This window comes from Herpailurus yagouaroundi, unplaced genomic scaffold (assembly GCF_014898765.1).
Source record: "Herpailurus yagouaroundi ecotype Mexico unplaced genomic scaffold, PumYag 162, whole genome shotgun sequence".
NCBI lineage: Eukaryota > Metazoa > Chordata > Mammalia > Carnivora > Felidae > Herpailurus > Herpailurus yagouaroundi.
Window position 1 is genome coordinate 67,505,853 of NW_024412403.1, and position 19,892 is coordinate 67,525,744.

Below are 19,892 nucleotides of genomic sequence, written 5' to 3' on the forward strand. Positions count from 1 at the left end.
TTTTTTTTTTTAAAGATTTTATTTGTAAGTAATCTCTACACGAAATGTGGGCCTTGAACTCACAACCCCAAGATCCAAAGTCACATGCTCCACCTATACTGAATCATCTAGGCATCTTTCTATGAACTTTTTGATGTAACACCACTTATCCATAGTCTTCTAGGGAGTATACTTTGAGAAATTTTATGATTTAGTGTATTTCCCCCATAATTAAGTAACCTCCTTATGCAGTACATTATTGAGTATGTGAATACATACATTGAATTCAAGATTATTCTACTTGACTAGGGCAACTGAGATGCAAATTGAAGACTTCCAAATCTTGGGAAATCATTGAATCTCTTGGAAATAATTTGAAATCATCACAAGATTTTAGACTTGGAAGAGAATTTAGAGATAAGTCAAATGGGTGTCTTTTGAAGGTGCAGAAGCCACACTACTGTGTGCTACTGTCACACTCAGAAAAATTAGTACTAATTCCTAAACATTATTTAATATCTAATCCTTGTTCAGTTTTCCCTGATTATCTCAATGTCCCATTGCGTTTCTATAATAGATTTGTTTGAATAATGATACAAGGCCATGCACTCTATTTCTTTGCACATGTTCCATAAGATTCTTTTAATTTATACTAGTTCCCCTTCCTTTTCCTTCCATGCTATTAATAGTTGAAGAAACTAGGTCATTTGTCTTATATACTTTTTCAATTGTGTGTTTGGCTACTTGCTCAACTGAGTGCTAATATCCTTCCTCAAGCTTTTTAAAAATGGGGTGAGAGTGGCTTAAGAAGGAAATAATGGTATAAATTACCCATTTGCCTTGATCTATACTCTTGGTTCTAGGATATTTTATATTCATGATGGAGACATTCTTTGCAATTATAATGATGATGACTTTTAAGTCATGATTTGGCTTTGCTCTTCAGTGTCTGTCCAAAGCATCTCTTTCTAGAGTCAGGCAAAGGGATCAAGTCCAGTCTAAAAGTGTCCATTGAATTAGCATGATGGTCGCTGTAATAGCTTTAGTATATGATCAGTGTTTATTTAGTCTTATAATTCTATTCCATTCCATATAATATAAATGTTACCTGCTCTGTTCCTAGTCCTAAAGTTGTTACACAAAAAATGAAGGATTCTTTTTCATTGGCTTATTCTACTCCTAAGAATAATTTATTTAGAAGCAGAGGCCTAATTATTATCAACTCATCTGCTTTATCTAACCTAGGGAAAGACAGTTGAATAAAGTAGAACATAAGCTATTCTTACCAGTAATGATCTGTTCAAGTAATGCCTTTCAGTCATTCCACAGAACTTAACTTGGCATTTCAATATTTTTTTTCCATTTTTTCCATGTTTCATCACACACACAAACATAAACATACCTACAGGCCTCATTAACTAGACTAGATCATTAGACTATCAGGAAGAGAAGGTCTAAACATAGAGAAAAGTAGGTTTTAAGAACTAGATGAAAGCAAGGATAGTAAAAATGAATGCTATAATGTTTAAATATTATTTTCTAAGTATATATTTTAATGTTTATTTTTGAGAGAGAAAGTTTGTGAGGGAGGGGCAGAGAGTGAGGGAGACAGAGGATCTGAAGCAGACACTGTTCTAACAGCAGAAAGCCTGATACAGGGCTCAAACCCACGAACTGTGAGATTATGATCTGAGCTGAAGTTGGACGCTTAACCAACTGAGCCACCCAGGCACCCTGGTATAATTTATCATATCATATTTAAATAATAAAAGAAGAAAATTATAATAATAGTTAACATTTATTGAGCACTTAGTTTTGGTCAGGCAATGAGAAGAGCAATTTAGAATTATCTCTTTTGATTGTCATCATAACAATACTGTGAAGTAAAAACTATTCTTATTTTTGTAAATCAGATTTAAAAAATTGAGGTTTAGGAAGATTATATAATTTGCCTAAAGTCACATAACTAATAAGTGTAGAGTTGTGATTTAAAATCAGGTCTGTTTAATTTGAGAACTTAAGCTCTAAACCAGGTCAAATTTTCCAGTTTTTGTAATTTGTCTCACTACTGCGAAGTCATTTATTACTAGTAGTTCTGACTCTTAATTTCTGCTTCTTTATCTGAAAATAGCCTCCAACCACTTAAATACTTGTTTCTTTCAGACTCTCTTGGGTCTTTTCAGACAGATTTGCCTAGTAGCAAAGGCAGACCTGTCTGTAAAATTAGGCAGTTCTATCTACAAAATCTTATTATTGCCAAACTTTTCTCCTTTCCTTTCCTTTCCTTTCCTTTCCTTTCCTTTCCTTTCCTTTCCTTTCCTTTCCTTTCCCTGTTTCTTTCTTGCTTCTTCCTCCCTCCCTCCCTTCCTTCCTTCTTTCTTTCCTCCCTCTTTTTTCCTTTCCTTTTTTTTTTTTTTTTGATGCCACAAATAATCATTTATTCTGTTTATGATTCTGTGAGTTAGCTGAGCAAGTTTTCTGGTCTGGACCCACAAGCTGACCACAGACACAGACTTGGCTCTATCCCATGTATAGGATCAGCTGGTGGGTTGGCTGGCAGCTGTGATCATGTAGAATGATCTAGGATGGCCTCACTCATGTCTGGTGGTTTGTGCTGGCTGTTAGCTGTGATACCTTGGTTTTTCTTGCTGTGGCTGCTCCATCTTCCAGTAGGCCAGCTTGGGCTTGAATTACATGATGATCTTAAGATTCCAAGAACAGCAAAAGATCAATCTCCAGTGCATAGCACTTTTCAAATTGTTGGAAAATGTGTGTTAATGTCCTATTGGTTAAAGAAAATCACACAGTTAAGATGGAGGTGGGTATATAGACTCTGCCTTTTGGCTGGAGAGAGAGAATTTCTGCCCATTTTGCCATCTATCATAGAACCCCAGGATGGGAAGGAAGCACACTGGGGCTTTTGAAACATTTTAGCCAGGACTTAGAGCTCAATTAAACATCAAGACTTAGTATGATGTGACTGAAAATCTAAAATTATTTTTCTGAATAGTTATTTCATTTCCTCAATTCTAATTATTGAATAATTAATTCCTTCCCTAATGGTTTTTGATTGTTTTAAATCAAATATTACATTCAATCAAAAAATCATATATTAAAATGACCCCAAACCTTATCTTCAGTTGGCTTTGGAGATGTCAATTCTATTTTGTTCATCTGTGTCTATTCTTACCCCAGTACCCCATGGTACCCCAGTACCATACTGATTTATTTATTTATAATATGTTATTATAGAACATATTTATTAAATGGTAGGCCTAGGTTTTCTTATTACACTTTTTAAAAGTGTATATATTTCTTTTTTAAAAAAAAATTATTTATTTTTGAGAGAGAAAGAGTGCACGTGGGGGAGGGACAGAGAGAAAGAGAGAGAGAGAATCCCACGCAGTCTCCACGCTCAGCATGACCCTGGCATGGGATTGATCTCATGACCATTGGGGTTTTTTTATAGTTCCATATGAATTTTACGGTTATTTTTCTATTTTTATGAAAAATGCCATTGGCATTTTGATGGGGAATATCCTTGAATATTTTGATTATTTTTATGGAATGAAAATTTAAACAGCATTATTTCTTCCAGTTCGTGGACACAAGATATCTTAGCATTTGTTTGTGCCTTTGATTTCTTTCATCAATGTTTTAAGAAAACTACAAACCAGTATCCCTGGTGGTGGACATAGAGTCAAAAGTCATTAACAAAATAATGGCAAGTTGAACTTAACAGTACATTAAAAGGATTATACACCATGAGCAAGTAAGATTTATCCCTGGGATGCAAGGATGGTCAACATACACAAAATAATAAATGAGATATAAACATTAACAAGATGAAAAATAAAAATTATATGATCATTTCAATAGATGCAAGAAGTATTAGAAAAAATTCAGTATCCTTTTGTGATAAAAAACTCAAAAATTAGGTATGGAAGGAATGTACCTCAACATAATATAAACCATATGTAATAAGCCAAAGATAACGTTATACTCAGTGGTGAAAAGCTGAAGAAAGCACTCTAAGATTAAAAGAAGACAAGGGTGTCTACTCTTGCCACTTCTAGTCAACATAGTACTGGCAGTCATAGCCAAAGCAGTTAGGCAAGAAAAAGAAATAAAAGGCATCCCAGTTGAAAGGGAGGAGCAAAATTAATTGTTTCTATTTGCAGATGATATGATCTTACACATAGAAAACCCTGAAGACTCTACTAAAAACTGTTAAATAAATTCAGTAAAGTTGCAGAATATAAAAATAAATATCTAAAAATCAGTTGCATTTCTTTACACTAACAAGAAGCTATCCAAAAAATATATTAAAAACACAATTCCAGTTAAAATAACAACAGAAATAATAAAATATTTAGGAATAAATTTAATCAAAGAAGTGAAAGGTCTGCACACTAAAGGGTTCTTGAGGTTTATTTTTCTATAGCTTTATGCTACTAATACCCAAAGAATTGGGGATAATAAGTATTTCAAGTATCTCTCTCTCTCTTTTTTTAAAGTTTAATTCAAGTGTCTTTAAATATCACCTTTGGGATTAGTGTTTTCCAACATGAAAAATACCTCCAGTAGATAAGGTTGGTCTTTAGCTTCTAGTCTTCTCTTTTTCAACTTTTTCCTTCTATTATACTGACACCTTCTTCCCCTTTAGGAATAAAAGCACTGCTACTCATTCTACTCATTACAATTGTCCCACTGTGAAAAGATTTAAGTCAATGTATTATTTTATAAAATACCTCTCCCAGCTATTGTCTTTCTCAAGTTTTTGTTTTCTGACTCTTTGTCACTGTTATAAAACTATTTCTTGTCCTTCTGAGAATTGAATTTGGGTCAACAGACTAAAATAATGGAAATTTGGTGAGTATATGGAGCCAAAACATTTATATTTCTCCTGACTGTGGAAAATAGAATTCTTAGAGACAGAATAAATAGCTCACATTTTGCTCCTTCAAGTGCCTTCCTGCTTCTCAGTTATTGCCTTATGGACTTTTGAGGCCTATTACCAACAACAACTTGACATGGAGGTGGCCCTAACAAAGCATAGGGCCATTAACCTGTCATTTTTTTCTTTTGTAATCTCTGCCAATCTTTTCTTTTCTCTCTGAGCATAGACCTTATCTCCCATTCTTTTTTTTTTGTTTTGTTTTTAATGTTTATTTATTTATTTTGACAGAGAGAGACAGAGAGAGAGAGAGAGAGAGAGAGAGAGAGAGAGAGAATATGCCTGTGCATGTGAGTTGGGGAGGGGTAGAGAGAGGGAAAGAGAGAATCCCAAGCAGGCTCTGCACTGTCATCCCAGAGCCTGATGGGGAGCTCAATCCCACGAACCGTAAGATCATGACCTGAGCTAAAATAGCAGTCGGATGCTTAACCAACTGAGCCACCCAGGCACTCTTCCCATTCTTAATCATAAATTTCTGAGTTCTTGTGTCCATTTTTACTGTATCCTGAACAACTATACTTTTGCCATCATCCATGGTCTCATTTTTTCTTGCCCTATATTTGCAAAATGAACTGTTTTTGCACATTCCAGGAAAATTAATAAATTAATGCTTTTGATCTTTATAAGTACCTTGAATTATAAAGCCATAAGATCTGTAAAGCCTTGTGTTGATCAGTTTTTTCTTAGCCTAACTTTCTAGAATGGCCCTGGGGAGAAGGAGGTAAAAAAGTATTTTACTGGTCTGTAATGTCATTTTTTTTTCCATACTCTGTGACTCAGAGATGAGAGATAACTACTGCTTCTCCTTTTTTGATACAATCTTACTGTTTTCTAATTGAAGCATGAGGAGGCATAAGGATCACTTGATCTTACTCATACCACTTAGTAAAGTTAGGAGAAGCATTTGGTTACTGGTTATTGTCTTTGTGGCTGCTCTAACTCAGTGACTGATCTTGATTCTACCCTAATTTGAAGCTTTATTATTTCTTATAATCCTTTGAAAGCCACTTCTATCTGGCTCTGGTTTTTTTTTTTTTTTCCAACGTTTATTTATTTTATTTTTGGGACAGAGAGAGACAGAGCATGAACGGGGGAGGGGCAGAGAGAGAGGGAGACACAGAATAGGAAACAGGCTCCAGGCTCTGAGCCATCAGCCCAGAGCCCGATGCGGGGCTCGAACTCCCGGACCGCGAGATCGTGACCTGGCTGAAGTCGGCCGCTTAACCGACTGCGCCACCCAGGCGCCCCTGGCTCTGGTTTTAAATTCATATCATGCAGTAGAGGCTAAAGCCTGGGACTGTGATGCCTCCCACTTTGGTTTTCTTTTTCAACATTACTTTGGCTATTTGGGGTCTTTTGTGGTTCCATACAAATTTTAGGATTGTTTGTTCTAGCTTTGAGAAGAATGCCAGTGTAATTTTGATTGGGATTGCACTGAATGTGTAGATTGCTTTGGGTAGTATTGACATTTTAACAATATTTATTCATCCAATCCATGAGCATGGAATGTTTTTCCATTTCTTTGTGTCTTCTTCAATTTCCTTCATAAGCTTTCTATAGTTTTCAGCATACAGATCTTTTACATCTTTGGTTAGGTTTATTCCTAGAGCCTAAATGTCCATCAGCTGATGAATGGATAAAGAAGATGTGGTTTGCATAGACAATGGAATACCACTTGGCAATGAGAAAGAATTAAATCATGCTATTTGCAGTAACGTGGATGGAACTTGAGGGTATTATGCTAATACCCTCAGTCAGAGAGAGACATATCATATGTTTTCACTCATGTGGAACTTGAGAAACTTAACAGAAGACAATGGGGGAAAGGAAGGGGAAAAATAGTTACAATCAGAGATGGGAGGAGGCAAAAAATAAGAGACTCTTAAATACAGAGAACAAACTGAGGATTGATAGGCGGGTGGGGGAGAGGGGAAAATGGGTGATGGGCATTGAGGAAGACACTTGCTGGGATGAGCACTGGGTATTGTATGTAAGCAATGAATCTCAGGAATCTACCCCCAAAACCAAGAGCACACAGTATACACTGTATGTTAGCCAATTTGACAATAAATTATATTTTATAAATAAATTTTAAAAATTCATATCGTGAAAATCAGGAGGTTATATTCTTTCATCTTGAGAGAAGATTAGAGTACTGAAAGGTTACATAGCTCTCACTTCCAAAGCTATCAAACTGTGTATTCACTAGTTTGGTGACCTTAGACAAATTGATTAAATTTACTAAGGCTTAACTGCATCTGTAATGACTCCACCTATCTCATGGGGGTATAGAAATAAATGAATATTAAATGAAATAATCCATGTAAAGTGTTTTTCATTGTACCTTGTACATAGTGAAAAAATGGTGGTGACAGCAGCCTTGGGGACAATGATTATATGTCTATAGTCTTCATTTTTTGTTTCAATGTAGCAAGAGGAAAACTGTCATTTTCCAGTTCTTCACAACTGACAGTAAATAGACTGTGAAAGACATTGCAAAATGCTGTTTCTGCAAGTAGATTGTAAATTTAGATCTTATTTTATTTGTAATGGAGGTTCAAAATGTCCACCCTCCCTATTACTGGAGATTTAAGAAGTTGGCATCTGAAGAAGAGAGGTGGCCCTCAAATACTTAAGGGCTATTTATACTTATAGAAATAACAGTAGTACCAGATATCTCAGTGGACTGTTTGACATGCAAGTATGTAGCTCACAAGGGAATCAAACTAAATAAACATTGAATCATCTTTAATAGTCTAACACCATAACTAGTTAGATAATTAGTCCTTTTGAATCAGGGAACATAACGCTATTATTTGTTTCTTTTAAGGAATATATTCTTAGTGAGAAATGCAGAACTACCTGTCATGTGTTTTTAGGTCTTCCATGGTTTCTAATGCAAGTATTTATATTAGGAGTATAATGGAATTGAAAAGGACCTTGACATAATTTAGTTCATTCTCTTTATTTTGTAGATGAAGAAATTAAGAGCTTAAGTAATATGTCCAGGTTAGATGGTGACAGAGCTGAGACCTGAACTAGCTCTCCTGATTCCTAGCACAATATTCATTATTCTGTGTCATGCTGCTATAATTTTGCTTCACAAGATTTTTCTTTTCGTTTAAAAGTGATTTTTATTTTGGAATGCCTGCTGGCTCAATCAGTGGTGCATGTGACCCTTGATCTCGGGGTTGTAAGTTTAAGCCCCATGTTGGGTGTAGAGAGATTAATTAAAATCTTAAAATGTGATTTTTATTTTGCTCCATGGCCAAATTATTTTTCTGTGACTACTAATTTTAATATTTATTTTATATCAATGAGAAAAGATCTTTATATTCACAGAAATTTGTTATATGTATAGACATATAAAATAGATACAATAAAGGATGTACATATTTCTTTCAAGCATGATACAGAATTAATGTGCAATGTATTGAGATGATAAATAAATTAGGAATAGAGGCTAGTGTAGCCAGAAAGAAAATAAATGTTTCCGATAGGTAGACAGGTTTAAGTAGAAGTACTGAGATAGTAAGAAAGATGGAATGGAAGTGATGACAAGGAAAGATACTTTGAGTGAACAAAGAAAATGGCAAATTGGAGTTCTGAAAGAGGTCTAGAAGTGTATGATGATGAGGCTGTGTTCATTTGAGGCTGATGATATTAATTGGTGGTGGTCAGATGAGTTGAAATTGAAGGAAGAATGATGTACTCAAGTTGTATGTTAGATTGAAGCAAGGATATTAAAGACATAAGGCTGTTAATAGGGTTCTGAGTAGAGAGAAAAATGTATTAGCCAGATGATAAAATCACCTAAGATAAAATTGAGTCCTAGGGATGGAAAGAAAAAAAACAAAACAAAACAGTTGAAGAACTCTGAAGAGAACAATCTGGCCACATTAAAGACTGTTCTATCCTTTAGTTCTGTGTCCTTACTGAATAATAAAGATGATAGAATTGGATACCTTTTGGGGTATACCCATGTTTGGTGCATGTTATTAGTGTGCTAGTATTCATATTACTTTTGTCAGTACATATTTGTGTATATATCTCTATACTTTTCACTAGTGAGAATTGGAGCTGTTCATAGATTATATGGTGTAGTTTTTGAGGGTCTATTTTAACATACCTACATGACAGTATGAGAGAAGGTGATAGTATGAGGATAATGAGATAATATTAGAGAAAGTAAATGCATTTAATTGGAACTTGATTTCCACATATTTTGAAAGGACACTTTTCTGTGAAGCTTAAGAACCACAAACTTATAAGCTGTTTATAGTTAAGCTCAGTGTATAAAGCATATTTATATGCATTATCTCAACTATCAACATGCATTGATAAGATTAACAATCAGACTATAGAATCAAAGTTACTATATGTATTAAACTGTTGCAATAAAAGTCAGTAGTTTTTTGAATGCCTATAAGTCTCTTAAGCTTGAAACAACAGAATCTCTGAATTCAAGTGGTTTGTTATATAATATGATAGGAAGAAACACAATTAGGTGGTAAAGAATAACATACTTTTACATTAGACTTAGTGATCCCCTAATTGTATGCATTAAATAATTGTATGCATTAAAGATATTATCCAAATGTGGGTACATGTTCTGTTCTAATGCCTTAGCATTATATAACTCAGTTGCATATAGTTACAATAATCACTAAGGTGCTCAGAGGGAAAAGGGTGAGAATGATAGCTTTTGAACTTAAAAATAAATTTCAAATGTACTTTCATTACTATTAAAGTTGAGAGAGTTCATTATTCTAGATAAGCATTCTATTTCAATATTTACAAAATATTTGGTAATATTCATCTTTATTTAAAATATAAGACAATAGGTTTTGAGGGGAATACTCCTTATATGCATAAATCATATTCATTAACTTAAAAATACCTAAATAATCATAGCACTTAACTAGCTAAGTGAAGGGGACAAATTAAAGGCAGGGTTCCTGCTCATGAAGGAGCTCAGGACTTACTCGGGGAAACCAAAGGGTAAAAATCTTTCTTCAGTAATTTTTAAGAAGTGTTAAACTGTGGTGTTGGCTTAGTATTTTAGAAAGCGTTTCATGTAGGAGTAAGGCCTTGACCTGGGATTTGAGAGATAAGTAGATGAATATTTTATTTTTGAAAAATGATAATAATTGGGGCATTTGTTTATCACTTTGTATAGTTTTTCCACTATTAGGTTTTTGTAGATACTTTGAAAAGAGATGCTTTTAGTAGCTTGAATCATAGAACAATGATGAAAAAGTTTTTGAGGTATATAAACAAATAATTGCTTCTTGAATACTAAATTCTCATGGGATTTTGTTGTCAAAGCTACAACACAAACTAATTACATCAGCTCTGTATATCTAATGGAATTCTAACAGCTGTGCTCTAACTTCTGTGGTATTGAATAAACCTTGATATATATGAATATAATCCTGCTACTGATCAGATTAAATTCAGTCTAGTGAAAAATATTTTGAATAACCATTTTATATATTAGGAAAGATATTAACCAATGCTGTTGAATAAAACATTTGTTTTTAGACTTTTAACATATTTGACAAACTTCAAATTAACAACTAAAGATATAAATGGTGATTTCCCCCTAATTTTACTGATAATTGGTCATTGCTAATAGAAGTTACTGATTATTGTTTATTTAACTTGTGTCTAGAAAACTTAACACATTTTATTTCGTACCATATTTTATTTCTAAAATATTTTAGTAACCCTTTTTTTCTTAAATTTCCTGTATTTATGTGCATCATTTCAGTTTCCTTTCTTACTGAATTAGCTTACATCAATAAAACAAAGCTGAATAATAATGGACAAAATGGACATTTGTGTCTTCTCCCTGATTTTAATAGGAATGACTATAGCTTTTTGCTGTTTAGTATCGTGTTTGTTGTTATTTTCATTACTCTTAATATTTATCATCTTTAAGTAATTTTCTTCTAATCCTGTTTTACATAAGATGTTTACTTGGATTGACTTTTGAATTTTCTCAAATGCCTTCCCAGGATTTATTGATATAATCATGAGGTTTTATCTTTTATTTGTTGAGTTAATGAATGTCAATACATATGATATTGAGCTGTTTTTTTGTGGATTTAAATGAGATTAAGCAGTCAAATTCTAAATCTAACAGAGACATACTTTAAAATTTTATTTTCTCTTCCATGCATATGAGAGAAAAGAAAACATGCCAATGATCCTCTTCTGGCTTTGTAAAAAACACTCACATGTATTTATATTTTTCTGAAAATGCTATGCCAACTTAAATATCATATCAGGGCAACACATTATTAAGTAAAACAACCAGTCAGAATTACATATACTCCCTAGAAACTCAAGACTATATTCACAAGAGATAGCAGCAATCTATAGAGTACAGACTCCTTTTTAGAAATAACATTTGCAAAGACATTTATATGCTGAAGAATATTATTTGCTTTTCTATATCTGTATGTTGCCAAGGCCTATTTTGTGAGCAGTTAGAAGTGCCTGTAGTTTCAAGACTAAGCCCTGGAAAGTTGAAAATCTAAGTTAAGGAAAGGCAAAGGATGAAATTTATTAGTAACAAATGGAATATGAGGTATATATATTACATATAATATATATATATTCAGCACCTATACTTACATTTCTAGAATAAACTTTATTTAGTCATGGCTTTTCATTGTCAGAATATTTTACTGGTTTTAATCTACTAGTATTTTATTTAGTATTTTGTACCTATATTCATAAGTATTTACTTTAAAATGTTTAAAACAATCTGCAATTATATATATTGTGCAATATGATGAGTTTCCTGTGAATCACTATCACAATAAAAATAGAGAACATTTTCATTACTTGTGGTTCTTCATAGCATCCTTTTTCCTCTTTCTGCCTCTGGATCCTGGCAACAGCTGATTTGATTTTTTTGTTACTTGGAATTTTCAAATTTTATATAAATAGTCCCTCCTTTTCTTTCTCTTTCCCTCTGTGTTACTCTCTCCATCTTTCCCTCCTTCCCTCACTCACTCTCCTTCCTCAGGTATATATACCTGATGTGTTTAGGTATGTATACCTGATGTGTTCAACATATTGAAAGATGATTTGAGCAATTGGGGAAAGGGTTTGGGGATGAATTAGTGACCAGAACGTAAAAACTAAATAAATGAAACTTAAAAAAGAAGGTAACCTTAGAGAACAAAAACATCTGTGAGGCAAAATAAGAGAGTAATATCAATAAGGTGTTAACACTGATGGTTTTGATTTATTGGAAGTTTGGGTATATGGCAAGGATACTTGTATGTGTAATGAGGGGATGGGTGAAAAAGAGAAAATTGTTTTTCCTGAAAAGTCAGTAAGTAGCAATATAAAAATGTTCTTTTGAGACACATTAGGAAAAATACCAAAATAAATAGCAGAAATATTGACAAGTTGTTCCCTCTGGGAAGTAGGAAATAAGAGAGCTAAGGAGACAAATTATTTATAATTTTCAGAAATCCTTTAGATTTGTCTGATTTGTTAAACTGGGTGCATGATTGAGTGTTATAAAAATAAAACTAAAATAAGAAAAGAAAACAGGATATAAAATTTCAGAATATTAATAAGTAAGCATTCCATTTCTATTATGTCAACTTCCAAATATCTTATAAAATGGAGGTGTATTAATGCCTTATTCTTCTTTAATTTTAATATCAACTGCCTTTAGATCTTTGAACGTGATAGTTTTCTCATTCTTTCAAGAAATTTAAAAGTCTTACTGATAACTGGTACCAATACCTCAGTTGCCAATGGCATTCCCAGGAACAGGTACTTTACCATTTAGAGCAATTTTACCTTTTTATCACATTATAATGGGATTTCATAGGAACATGTTAAATTTGTTACCATTATGCTACTCGATGGTGTCATATGCCTATCATAGTCCTCTTACTTAGTCTTTTCCTTCATCCAAGTTGGCAGGAAATTATTAAGCAATACTTTCAGTGGTCCACGACGACATCAAATTTACTTGATAAAGTTTCAACCAAATATTGAAATTGAGGGAATTTTACCACTGGTGAGAGTTGCTCCACAGTTACAATAGTAGTTTGGCTTTTGCTTACCAAAATATATTGTGTCCATGTGAAAGTCCTTTTTTGTAGGAGAGTAACCAGATTTCTTATCTCAAATTATTTAAACTTACTGAACAAATTCTGAGACTGCAGTTAATTTCCAATTTCTGGATTCAAAATCAGGAATGATTTACCTTACTATACCTCTTCTCCAGAGTGTAACATTTATAGACCAAACCAGTCAAATGAACTTAATCAAAATAAACATGTATTATATAATCATAAATCTTTATAAGCAAATTTTTTATCTAGAAGAATTTTTATATAACAAATTTGCACGATTGTAGTATTCTATCTTTTGTAAGCTATGTTATTTTTTCTAGCAAGTTTCTTCTACTATCTGAAAGTAGAGTGTTCCTATGAAATCTTTCATAAACCTAAATGACATAAAGCAAAGAAGCAACTACTATTAATTTATGTGGAAAAGTTTTTGAGCATTCCCAGACCCAAAATACAACCTCTCCTAGACTTTTCTAATACCTTAGGACACATCTTGGTAACAGATTCACAAAATAAATTGAGATAAAGCACATATGCTCACAGACACAGTTTAAAGCTATGGCAGCTTGATGCTGAGATGCTGAGTGTAGTTCCCAGGGAAGGTGCTTGGTGGTGCCACTCTTGATGCTTGAGGCATGTGCTGCCTCTGTAATGGCCAGCTACAAAACAATCACTCAACTCTATTTTCACTTGTTGCCTTTTTTTGTAAAAGCAAAATCCTTTTTACATTTCTTTTGCTTGGTGAAAACAGGTACTAATGTAGGTCTTTTATAAAAGTAAAGTGGCACACATCAACTTTCAAAAGTATGGGATACCTGTATCTGGGAATTTCTAACAGTCACATCTGTGTCATTAGATGAAATCTGGTACATGATTCTAGGAGTTCTGTGCTCAGATTATGGAAATGATAGCTTTGGCCTATCAGTAGTATATGGAAATGATACATATAGGGATGAATCACCAATATGGTAGTGAGCTGGAGTCCTTTTAGTGCAGAATCAAAAGCCATTTAATTTGTTTCATTTTTCACACTAATGACCAATACTAGGCAACATTTCTCATAAATTAACTTGGTGGTCTAATAAATATTTACTTGTTTTTAGGAATGGTTGTGGTTTTTAGGATGCCAGTTAGGATGTAGGCCATAACAATTGTGGCTTACATAAAATCTGCCCAAGTTTAAGCAACCCAGGACTGATTCAATGGCTTTATGTTATCTACAGCCTAACAAGCCTCTTTGCTTTTATGAGAGACCTTTCTATCTTGTTACTCTGCTATCCTTAACCTATGGCTTCTACCTCATGTTCTAAGATGACTGGTCCAAAACCTGCCATTGAGTACATTTTCCAATCAGTAGGAAGGTGAAAAAAAAAAAAAATGTAGTATTTGCCTTACTTTTAAGGCTTCATATCACTTCTGCTGTCATTCCTTTGTTCAGATTCTAATCTAGCCTGCTGTGGGGGCTCGGAATATAGTGTGAATTGGATTGCTATGTGCTGGGCTCAAAATTTTATTACTATAGAAAAAGGGGAAAAGAAGATATTAAGGAGCAACAGGCAGTCTCTGTCACAGGAGGTTTTAAGGCTGTTTTGAAATATTATAGTAGTATTAAGCTTAGTCCATCAGGCCAAATGTGAATTCTACTTTGTTTCACACTGCTCTCAGTTCCACAATGGTCCTTCTGTGTTCTCATTTATATACTGAGGAAATTGAAATTCAAACTAAACTAAAGCTAAAGCTAAGATGTTATGCTTAGATTCTGCCAATGGGAGGCACTTAGACTGGATTAAAAGATACAAAGAAAGTAAAAGTCATTTGCTTCTGGTAATAACTCTTGCACTGTCAGCAGTGAATACAGGTTTCTTTCATCTCAAAGGTGGTAGCAGCTTTCTTAACTTAGGGTAATATGACCAATCTTTCCACGTATTCATAACCAGTTCTCTCTGTTATATCTTTCTTTGCTTCAAGTATCTTTTGCTTCAAGAGCTATTGATATGGTTGGCTACCTCACCTCATCCCTTGTAGTAATTTCAAGGGAGAGTGCTATGAAATGAATTGTGTCCCCCTAAAATTCATATTTTGAAACTCTAGCCCCCAGTGTGATGGTATTTGGAGAGGGGACCTTTGGGAGTTAATTAGGGTTAGATGACACCATAAGGGTGAAGCCTTCATGATGGGATTAGTGGTTTTTTTTAAGAATAGAGACTCCCTCCCTGCATCATATGAAGATCCAGTGAGAACGTGGCCATCTGCAAGCTAGGAAGGAACTGAATACCTGGTAACTTGATCCTGACTTCCAGCCTCCAGAACTATGAGAAATAAATATCTTGCTTAAGCCACCAGTGTATGTTATTTTGTTATAGCAGCCTGAACAGACTAATATAGAGAGTGAAACAAAAGAAAACAAACAAAATAACATTAAGAAAAATTCACTTGTTGTGATGAGCACTGGGTGTTATATGTAAGTGATGAAGCACTAAATTCTACTTCTGAAACTGATACTACACTATATGTTAACTAACTTGAATTTAAATAAAATCTTGCAAGAAAAAACAAGGAAAAATTATGTATTTAAAAACCTCATTTTCTTATTGATCAGCTTTACTGCCATCTTATTTCACCAACTGAGCATAAACTATAGTATTTCAACAATCCTACCTGGCACTAAAATTGAGATTTTTTTACCTTGACATGTTTGTTCTAGACTCTGTTCTACATTTTTCTCTTGCTTCATTTATTTTTACTGAATTTATGTCATTCTATTGATAGCCTTCACTCTTTTGAAATCAACCACATACTCCACAGATTTTTCTATTCTGTACATTCCATTAAATGGAATCATATAATATATGACTGGCTTCTTTCATTTAGCATAACGTTTTCAAGGTACATCCTGTGTATCATGTATGTGTACTTCATTCTTTTTTTATTAATGAGTAATATTCCATTGTATGGATATACTGCATTTCATTTATCCATTCATCAGTTGATGGATATTTGAGTTGTTTGTACTTTTTGGCTATTCTGAATAATGCTGCTATGAACATTTGTATTGAAGTTTTGGGTGCATTTATTTTTCATTGCTCTTAGTTATATACCCAGGAGCAGAATCACTGGGTCATAGGTAACTCTATATTTCACACTTTGAGGACCTGCCAAGCTATTTTCCAAAGATTTTATACATGATTTTATATTCCCACCAGCAAAGTATTAGACCTCCAATTTCTCCACATCTTTGTCAGCATGTGTTGGCATCTATCTTTTTTATTATAGTCATCCTAGTGGCTATACAATTGTATCCTGTTGTGGATGTGATTTACTAATGCTGTTGAGCATGTCATCATGTGCTTATTGCTCATTTGTATATATTCTTTGGATAAGTGACTATTAAGATCCTTTGCCCATTTTTATTATTGAGTTGTGAGAGTCATTTATATACTCTGGATATAAATTCCTTATCAGATACATGACTTGTATGACTTGCAAATATTTTCTCCCATTCTTTGGGTTGTCTTTTTACTTTCTTGATACTGTCCTTTACAGCATAACAGTTTTTAGTTCTCACAAAGTTCAGTTTATCTTTTTAATTTTGTTGCTTGTGTTTTTGATGTCAGATTTAATTGCCTAATCCCAGTTCACTAAGATTTAAGCGTATGTTTTCTTCTAAGATCTTTATAGTTTTGGCTCTTGCATTTAGGTCTGTAATCTATTTTGAGTTAATATTGGAATAAAGTAAGTAAAGGGTTCAACTTAATTCTTTTACATGTGGGTATCAGTTGTTGCAGCACCATTTGTTGAAAGACTATTCTTTCATTCATTGTTGAATTGTCTTGGAACCCTGATTAAAAATAAATTGACTAAAAATGTGAGGGGTTGTTTATGGAATCTCAGTTCTGTTCCACTGATCTGTCTGTCCTTATGCTAGTATCTCATTGCTCAATTACTGTAGATTTGTGTAAGTTTTGAAAACAGAAAATGTGAATCTTCCAACTTCCTTCTTCAAGATCTTTTGGTATTCTGGATCATTGAATATCCATAGGAATCTTAGGATCAATTTGTTGAACTTTGCAAAAAATGTCAGATGGGATTTTGATAGGGATGGCATTGACTCTGGAGATGAATTTGGGGAGTATTGTCACTTTATCAATATTAAGTCTTTTAATCCGTGATATGGGATGGCTTTCCTTTTATTTGTCTTTAATTTTTTTCAACGTTTTGTAGTTATAGCATGCAAGTTTTGCACTTCTCTTCATTTTATTCCTGAGTATTTTATTCATTTGGATGCTATTATAAATGAAATTGTTTTCTTAATTTCATTTTTGGATAGTACATTACTAGTATATAGAAATATTATATTTGTACAACTAATTTTGAAAATTTACTGAACTCCTTTATTCTAATAATTTTTCATGGGCAGCTTTAACAAAATTGGCTCTGAACCCAGGGCCAAGGCTAGCAGGGTTGGAGTGGGCAAATCCCCAGGAGAACTCATGGGCATGGCATACTGCTAGCAGGTTAGTCAGCAAGGGTCTATGCAGCCTTTCCTCTGGCAGGTGACCCTGTGTTTATGCTGGGGTGGGGGCGGGGGATGCTGGGGGGAGGAAAATGATGCCTGCCAGCTCCCTCATTTTCAGAGAAGTAATCTAACACACTCTGAGATCAGCATGAACAGATCTGTCTTCTGTTTGCCCCTTGTGTTGTGTTAATTGCCATTTTTATGTTGCTTCTTTGCCTCTTCTGTCTTTTTAAGGGCAGCAACCCAGCTATCCCTTGCCCTCCTGGCTAGCCCAGTGCTGAGTCAGCTGACTTTTAAAGCTCCAGGCTCCAGGGGAATTCATCCCCTGTGATTTTCAAAGCCAAACATTATGAGGATTATAACATTATGAGTACCCGCCCCCTACTGTGGTGCTCCCTGGTGCTAGGGCCCATTTCTCTTCCCTGAGTGCACAGCTCCTGCCCTCCTGCAGGCAGCCTCCTTCTGCCTTTCTGTCCTTGCTAACCATTCAGAGATGCAGCTTCTTTTCTATTTTTAGTTGTAGAATTTGTTCTGACTTTATTCAGATCATAAGGGTTTATTTACTTGGATGTGGATGATATCTAGGTGTAAACATGAGATGGTGTGAGCTCAAGGTCTTCCTACTCTACTATCTTCCCAAGCTCCTTCTAGAATCCCCATTCCCTGACCTATGTGGGTCCTCTATTTCTTTGAAAAGTTATATTTCATGTTGAAATTAATTCCTGTATATTATTGGATATCCTTATGTTAGTTTTATCATCTTTATGATATTATCAACTCTATATTTTTTCTTTTTTTCCATTGTATGACTATGAAAGCTTTCAAACATACAAAGGAATTGAAAAAGTTATATTGTGAACATTCATGTATACACACACCTAACATACATTCTCACCACCTAGATTTGACAGTTATGATTTTGCTATATTTGCTTTATCATATATGTCTATCCATCTGTCTAACCATATTACTTCTTTGGATGCCTTTCGAATTAAATTGCAGGTGTCAGTACACTTTACCTCTTAAAACCTCAGTGTGCATATCATTAACTAGAGTTAAATATTTGTTAATAATACTTTTTTCTTTTTTTGACATTCAGTTTACATACAGAGAAATCATAAACTTTATTGTACAATTTGATGAGTTTTGACCAATGTATACACTTGTGTAATCCAAACTTCTATGAAAATATAGAATATTACCTTGACTCAATAAAGTTCCCTCATACCCTCATCCAGTGAGTTCTCCTCAAATCAATTACTGCTCTGATTTTTTTAAACGATAGATTAGTTTTGCTTGTTCAAATTTTAATATAAATATAATCATACTATATGCACCGTTTTGTGTATTGCTGCTTTTATTTAGCATAATGTTTTTGAGAATCATCCATGTTGTTGCATCTGTTACTAGTTTTTATCTTTTACTGTTGAGTAGTAGTTTATTGTAGGAGTATACCACATTTTTGTTTTTTGATTCTCTTGTTGGACACTAGTACTTTTTCCAGGTTGTTATGTATAAAGCTATTAGGGGCATACTTACACAAATTATGTGGCCATATGCTCTTATTTTCTTGGATACATAAATAGGAGTGAAATATAGGTCATAGGACAGATAGTGCTTGTGTCATTTTACACTCCTACCAACATATGGTAATTTTTTTTAATTAAAATACTTATTTTAGTCATTATGGTAGTTGGATAGTGGTATCTTGTGATTTTAATTTTAATTTTCCTGGTGATTATTTTTACTATCTGCTCTCTTTCAGACAGTTCGGCATGGTTTTCCTTATCAGCCCACAGCATTAGCCTTTGATCCAGTTCAGAAAATCTTGGCTATTGGGACAAGAACAGGTGCTATACGAATGTATCCTTAACTTTTGGTTCAGTATTTGTTGTATTAATACCAATTACTTTTCCTTAAATATTCAGGTAAGTGAAATATGACCAAGTAAAGTTGATTTATTTTGAAATGAATAATGATTGTGAAAACCCACAATGTCCAGTTTATTGGCATATTTTTAATGTCTGTGAGAGAACTATTAATGTCCTATCTTGAATTCTTGATATTGGTAATATTTGTTTCCCCACCCCTCTCTTTTTGATCAGTTGTATTGATTTTCACAAGAAACAATTTTTGGCTTCAGAGCTTTCTTATATTGTTTTCCTAACTTGAGTTTTATTGATTCCTGCTTAGATCTTTTTATTTTTTTCTTCTGCTTAACTTTGAGTTAATTTGATCTTTTTTTTTTCTATTTTTTAAGGTGGAAACTGAAGTTATTGATTTGAGAACTTCTTTTCTAATACATGTCTGTAGTGCTATAAATTTTCTCTCA

The 19,892-nt window shown here is 33.7% G+C and overlaps 1 protein-coding gene across 10 annotated transcripts in view; it reads left to right on the forward strand.

The window, feature by feature from the left end:
* STXBP5L (syntaxin binding protein 5L) overlaps positions 1 to 19,892 on the forward strand; it is a 361,520-nt gene that overhangs the window by 9,388 nt on the left and 332,240 nt on the right. For all 10 annotated transcript variants that reach the window (XM_040484630.1, XM_040484628.1, XM_040484632.1 and 7 more), the window contains exon 3: positions 19,326 to 19,423. In XM_040484630.1, coding sequence (XP_040340564.1) covers positions 19,326 to 19,423 — 98 coding nt within the window. The remainder of the gene's footprint in view (positions 1 to 19,325; positions 19,424 to 19,892) is intronic.